The 7,020-nt window shown below is 41.1% G+C and overlaps 1 protein-coding gene across 1 annotated transcript; it reads right to left on the bottom strand.

The window, feature by feature from the left end:
* LOC139135465 (tumor necrosis factor ligand superfamily member 10-like) lies at positions 1-6,635 on the bottom strand. Its single transcript, XM_070702860.1, has 6 exons — positions 5,970-6,635; positions 3,967-4,033; positions 3,165-3,311; positions 2,783-2,925; positions 2,201-2,279; positions 1-1,906 (listed from the first exon to the last, which is right to left on the bottom strand). The coding sequence occupies exons 1-6, from the start codon at positions 6,402-6,404 to the stop codon at positions 1,671-1,673; spliced, it is 1,107 nt and encodes a 368-aa protein (XP_070558961.1). The 5' UTR covers positions 6,405-6,635; the 3' UTR covers positions 1-1,670.
* Between the last annotated feature and the right edge of the window lie 385 nt (positions 6,636-7,020).

Raw genomic sequence — 7,020 nt, 5'->3', positions numbered from 1 at the left:
CGTTTACAGAAAAAATGTTTTATTTCATGTAAATTATACACGTTTTTTTCTTACAAAATGCATGAGAACAGCTTTAAAAATTATCAACTGGAAAAACAAACCATCCGTACAAGCTGTTGCTAAGAACTTGAACTATCATTCGCTTTACATTTTTTATTTAAATTTTAGTGAAAGTTAATTTTTTATCTTATCTTTATTTTAGGAAAATGTTTTTTTTATAAAACTTAAATAAAGGTATGTAAAATATTTATCTTTCTCGCGAGTACTCGCACTCAAATATTTCTTATTTACCATAGACCCCGGAGAGGTTTTTCTCTAGGGTCTATGTATTTACTCAGCCTTGCTTGATAGAGTGCGCCATCTTCGCTCCCATGTCACTCATTTACTGCTGTCCCTATGACGGTCTGAACAGGTCCGTGAGAACGATTTTTCAAGGTAGATGAGACTATGATTGAAAGGACTGGCTTCTGTTCGGTGCATATGGCTTGGACCACAATGAACTTATTGCAACTGAATGTATGGTAAAAAACATTGTTGTGAATTCGCGTTTCGGGCATTCATGAACAAAAGTAAATGTGTTCATGTTACGGCTTCTATTACAGCAAGGTCTAGGTCATGTTTGGTCTCAAAGATCTACAAGTGCTTTGAAATCTCAGGAAAAAGATTAAGTGTACAAGAGATGTCACTTACAGAGAGGTCATTTTCCCATTTTTCGTCACCACGTATATGGTTGACAGGAGTGACGGATACAAAAATAAGATAATTGTTATGATATCATTGGTTGATGTATCGAAATTCAGAATTTACAGATCATGCGCAAACTGTGTGCACTTTCAATCTAGCAGTCAATTAACAAATGTCTCTACCGACAGGGTTAATGATGGCAAATTCCGATTCACTGAAACCAATTTGATCATTGCTGTGATAATTCTGAGGGTAAAATTTAGAGTACGACTGGGAGACAAAATAGTGTTTCAAATAGCTTCAAAACTAATTTTGAATTTGTGGGGTATTATAAAACGAGGTTTTGAATTTTATCATTTTGTTTTATGAAAATTGAAATTTCATTTCCCCTTCATTTTTCGCTTTCATTAACGAATGGAATATCGCCCATTTGGGATTTCAAGTATCAGTTAATTTTGGGAAACTTGTTGCTCTGCTACTTAAAATTGTACGGTGACCCCCGATTCTTATTCATAATAAAATAGAACAGCATGATGGTTTTAAGTTGCCGCATTACGGGTAGTTGGAGCAAAGGATTAACAATTTCAGTTTTGACGTGAGTGATGCCTTCAACATAAAAGTTTTACATTGTCACCTGTTAGGTCACTCAGTCTGTCAACACAGTGACAGTCCGCAACCGATTCAGTTTTACAGGCTTGATATGTCAGATGGGCAATGCCTGCCAAAATATAGTTGTTAATGTTTCATCGTGTATAGCACTGACAGGTACGCCACATGTCTACTTGTTTCTCCGGGATCTTGCCTGAGAGCGCGTGCAGTTTCAACATCTGGCTTTGAGTTTAAATGATTAAAATCATGTTAATAATGAACTTTGGCAAATATTTCGAAATGTGTCGACAAATATTTACAATCTAAACCGAAAGCATTGAGGAACCAGACGAATCAGAACATTAACAAGTTACAATGCCCTTGACGATTGCGTTGAATCACTGAGCAAAGTCCTCGCTAACAAGGTACATTCCCATAAACGTCGAGTCCTGGCGGCTGTCAATTCTTATCTTGTCGTGTTGAAGGTAAACTTTCATGTAAATTTTCTCTCCTTTTCGTAACCTGAACAGACCAGAATGAAAACTGCTGTAGTAGTAACCGTTTTCTTCCACTCCCTTCCTGGTACGACCGCTCTTCAGCAAGTCCGTGTCGTGAGACGAGTACGCATTGCTCTCTGTTGGCGGGAAAGAGAAAACGTTTGCCAGTTGACTGAAAATTCGATTCTAATGAACATCGCAAGGGAACAAGAAAAATAAAATGACGTGTTTTAGTGGTTATTTTAAGAGAGATAAGAAAAAGAAAGATACAGACAGGGATGTAGACAACTCGGAATAAAGAGCCTGGCTTTCTGTCGCACTGTTGTCGTCGTATTGATCGTGCTCCAGCAATAACACCTCACTCAGGAGACTATTAATACACTTTGCACATTTTGGATATCGTGCCAAGCAAAACAAATGTGTATACCTACCGAGTGTCGTAAAATGCAGATATTCGTCAATGACCATGCCAATTCTTTCATCTTCAGGTCTTTCATCGCGAAAGTAGACCTTGAATTAAATAGACAGGTTTAGTGAAAATTTAACGAATGAATGGATGAATGAATGAATGTATGTATGTTTATGTATGTGTGTATGTATGTGTGTATGTATGTATGTATGTATGTATGTATGTATGTATGTATGTATGTATGTATGTATGCATGCATGCATGCTTGCATGTATGTGTGTGTGTGTGTATGTATGTATGTATGTATGTATGTATGTATGTATGTATGTATGTATGTATGTATGTGTGTGTGTGTGTGCTTCGCAAAATGAAAGGAGGTTGAAGAACATCGATTGAGAGTCAGATCTCGAAAGTTAGTGGTGCGAAGTGTCGCGTGCCTTCTCTGATCAAACACCGCACTTAATTAGATAAAGCTTTCTATGGCAATATCTACAGTAGGAATTCGGACGAAAAATGGTCAGTGACCGACCATAACGTTTGTCAATCGGCTTCTTGTTGGGAACAATGATCTACTTTCGCGCCATTTTAATTTTCGATTACTTACCTGCGAGTAGACGTAATAGATGCCGTTTTCAGGAACTGTCAGGTGATGGTTATCTACGTCCACGTTCAGAGAAAAGGATTGTCCGTAGTCAAACTTCCATGGTCCCACTTTGTACATACCTGGTCTTTCGCGAATTTGCTTGTCTGTGCAAATGCAAAGGTGAAAAGGGAATATGAAAATAACATCGTGTGAAATACAGAGCACTTGTGAGGCGACATTTTGAAGATTATTCTTTTCATTTGACACCTAAATAAAGATAATTTGCAAGTTTCACCATGTTTTTTTACTTAGCCATGTACTCATTGCACTTGAAACTCGGCCCATTTCGGAACCGTATCGGCAACGAAATTATGAACGAAATTATGTTTTAGACTTGACGTACTTTTATCAAAGCCAGTTGGTTGACCAATCACGTGCACGGCAGCAGATCTCAGAGGAAACGACCCCGATGACGTAAGCATAGTCTGGTTTCTGTTGATGATGTCCTGAACCAATCGCTCAACCGTCCTCATTGTAACGTAGCCTTCCCCTGAGTCAACGAGAAGTTAATAAATAAACTAAGACAGTGAAATTTTTCTTACTCTAAGAGCTTTAAAATGAGCCCCCATTATTGATAGATCAGAAAAGAACTGTAAAAATTTTGTGAGACCTAATATCTGCCCCGAGTCGCATTCTACCTTAAACTTTGAATGGACATAAAACAATTTCGGATGAACTGGTGTATGTTGGAAAACCGAGTAATGGCATATCGATTATTCTGAGCTCAGTCGTCGACCGACGGACGGCAGACAAAATCGTCATAAAAATGGCTATTGGAGTTTGTTGCTCATTAATTGAGCCACAGATCCTCCTTAAAAGCTCATTTTCTTTACGTCACAGCGCAGTATGGACTCTCATAATAGTCCCTACGGTTTGCTACGCAGTGTCACCCAACCCTGCCCTGATTTTGAACTGGTGCGACCTGGCTCGCGGAGCTGGCGTAGTCTTGTCTCGACGAGTTGGCCATCGTTGGGATCGCCCAGGACCGTTGAGGGTCAATCAGTGCAGGTGACATACCAGAAGATGTTTAGAGAGCCATGAGAGAGTCTAAGTGCAGTATATGCGTGACTCTGCGATGGCCGACAAGACTTCTTTACAAGTCAGCATTCGAAATTTATACATTTCCATGCCATAGTATAACTCACCCGGCAAAACTCGTTTTCTACTTCTGCTTAAACGAGCTGACTCCTCCTTGATTACTGTGCCTATCACCTAGAAGAATAGATAAAAACATACAGATCGTCATTATGAGCGTAGCTCAGTGAATATGCAGCGCGCAATTCCCCGGCAAGATATGATGTTTCAAATTGTGCCCGCCATAGTGCGAACCAAGGATCACCCTAACTTGTATTCAAACGATCACCTGCCACTGTTAAGACTATTCCCGCTCGATCAATCAAACCTAAAACCCGGTCTTTTCGCAACATTTTATGGTATTTTCTCTCTTGTCGAGGTTTTCATATTTATACAAAGACGATGACGTCATCCATCGTATGAATATGCAAGACTGAATTTGCCCTACGTTACGGTTTATTGCGCGCTTTGGTCATTTGCATCACGTTCCATCTCGGCTTACCCTTCTGGGACATTCAGAATTTGCTTGTGGGTAATGTTGCTATGCACAACGTATCCCAACATCACTTGTTCGTATCAAAAAATTCAAAATGGCTGCAGATTGCTATATCGAAACTAGTGACCGCTGCCGAAGCAGCCTTAAAGTCTGGTAGTAATTTGGAAAGCCGACAAAACCGCTGAACTATGAATATTTAAGCATTAAATGTTGAATTTCATTCATAGCCAATTTGTGGGTAGAGGCAATCGCGCAGACGAGACTACCGCCCCCCTTCAACGACCTCGGGGAAAAAGTAATCGAAATACTGTATAGACGATGAAATGACTGTGAAAATTTAAGAATAGGAAAACTGATGACGCCCCGCGCTGTGCTGTTGAAGTGTAGTGGGGGGGGGGGGGTGAAAATGAAAGAGAAAGATGAACTTGATCATTATTCGATGCTCTGCTAATATAACTACCGACTATTAACCTGTAGCATCGTATATTATGTTGTTTTAGGTCTTACAGAGGGCAGTTTTATGTCCAGCTGCTGAGAATGATCCTTTGAAACTAAAAAACAACGTTACCGATTGGACAGTTTGGGGTTTCAATTGCTGCACTTCGTAGAAACTGCGAATGGTCGTTTGTTACGCCCTCCCACTCCGTGACCTCGCATCAGTGTGCGTGTCCGGACCACTCCAAACTTACAGATGATTATGTTTGCTATTTTTAGCCACAAGGACACCGCCTGACCTATATGTTTATCGTGACTGCAGCCACAGAGCCATAGTAAAGTTGTCTGGTAACGAAGGCTCAACGATCGCCGCTTGTACGGATCAATGAGAGCATTTGTTCAAAAGCGGCCACACAATTGTGTAGGCCAATACACGTAAATTAGTGTGTGTACAGTCTGGAACCAGACCAGAAAGTTTGCTATATGACCCGGATACTGCCAATAAAAGTGCGTTGCATTGTTCATGTTCGGCGTACAGTGTATATCCAATAACATCGGTTTATGAATCCTGCGCGCGCAGTCAACAAATAGCACACAAATCGCGGTTCCCTCTTCTCGCTTCTACCCCATTTTCTGACAAAACACCAAATTTTGCGATGAAAGAGTGTAAAATTCAAAAGTCGCATTGACTGTGCAAATGCGTACTTATTTATTTCACCGAATCGACTCTCAATTGATCTGTCTGGCGAAGTATTTTAACTACGCTGCAGTTTTGTCTCCTAGCAAACCAGCAATTATTTTGCCAACAGAATGATGATGTGGCCCTTTGTTTGAAAGGCCTACTGTTTTTAATACGCGGATTGGCAAATCACCTTGCTCTCTAGCTCTGCCATGGTCATAACGAAAAAAAAATTGCAAGACTTTATCTAACATAATGGTACGCTTTAACACATCAGCAGTATTTTCACGCCTGAGATTAGCAAGGCCATATTATGCTGATCACAAGATGTCTACACGTTCACCACAACGGGATGCGGATTGTGCAGTACTCAAGTCTCTCTATAACGACATATGGTGTCCTCATACACCAATAAAAAGACAGCAAATTCCCCAGACGACAGAAAAGACTTGAGGAAACCTCACCTCCCGGAGACGTTCTGTATCTGTTGCCGCCGTACAGCAGTCCCGCAACCGAGAGGAACCTTTGGTACTTTGATCGACACTGTCAAGTCCAAGTTCAGGGCAGATGCAAATGTTAGGTAGTTCTGAATTTGTAGAGGTCGGCGATCCAGAGGTTTGCTGAGGGAGCTGTCGGTCCTTTACACGTGGTAACGACATTTTCAAATTGGCGATTTCATTTTGGAAACTAAGGGCGACGATTCCGATGACGATAGGATAAATAAAAAGAATTATGACAGTCTGTATCGAAAGAACTACGACCACAGTTATTGAAAAATTGCAGCTACTCTTTCGGCGGGATTTTGTCGTGTAGTCCACCGGATATCGATCATACTGCTGGCCGACGCTCAAACCGAAGCTATCGGTGCTCGAGTCTCTTGGGATGTCAAAATCAGACATGGCGGACTTCGGTTCTGCGTTAAACAGGTTCCTGATGAAAGGAGGTCAGACAACGGCAGGCGGACAGATATCTCTCAGGCGCCAATGTCTACACAGCAAGAACGTGCAACATTCACAGCGAATGCCGTCTGCCGGAGCAATAAGCGCAAATATGGGTACAGATACGGGAAGTCCCGGGTTACAGCGTCTCGCTTCTCCAGTCTTAGGGCAAAGGGAATATCAATTTGTAATACGGTCAAAGGTTATGATAGAAAAATTGGGGATCCCGGGAAGCACACATAATGAGCAATGGCGGGGTACAAGTACAGTGGAGGGCTGTGCCAGATGGTATCTTGTGAGGAAAGGATGTGGCCTCAACTCTATATCCTACATTACGTCTCCGTTTGTTCAGTTTTCATGCTAATACCATACCTATCAGGCATGCGCTGTTATGCGAAAAAATCAGGTCACCATCATGCAAAACATTCACCCCTACTTTCAAGCTAAGAGTCGACTCGTCCCATTCAAACGATAAGACAACGTGCTCAGTGTTTTCTACGAAATGATGCCATATTTGTACATACGCGGAAATATCGTTATACGTGAATTATCTTGTGTGTATGGATTTACCTTGTAG

Source organism: Ptychodera flava, chromosome 1 (genome assembly GCF_041260155.1).
Source record: "Ptychodera flava strain L36383 chromosome 1, AS_Pfla_20210202, whole genome shotgun sequence".
Taxonomy (NCBI): domain Eukaryota; kingdom Metazoa; phylum Hemichordata; class Enteropneusta; family Ptychoderidae; genus Ptychodera; species Ptychodera flava.
Note: the sequence above shows the minus strand (reverse complement) of the source record. Positions and strands in the feature narration are given on the sequence as shown.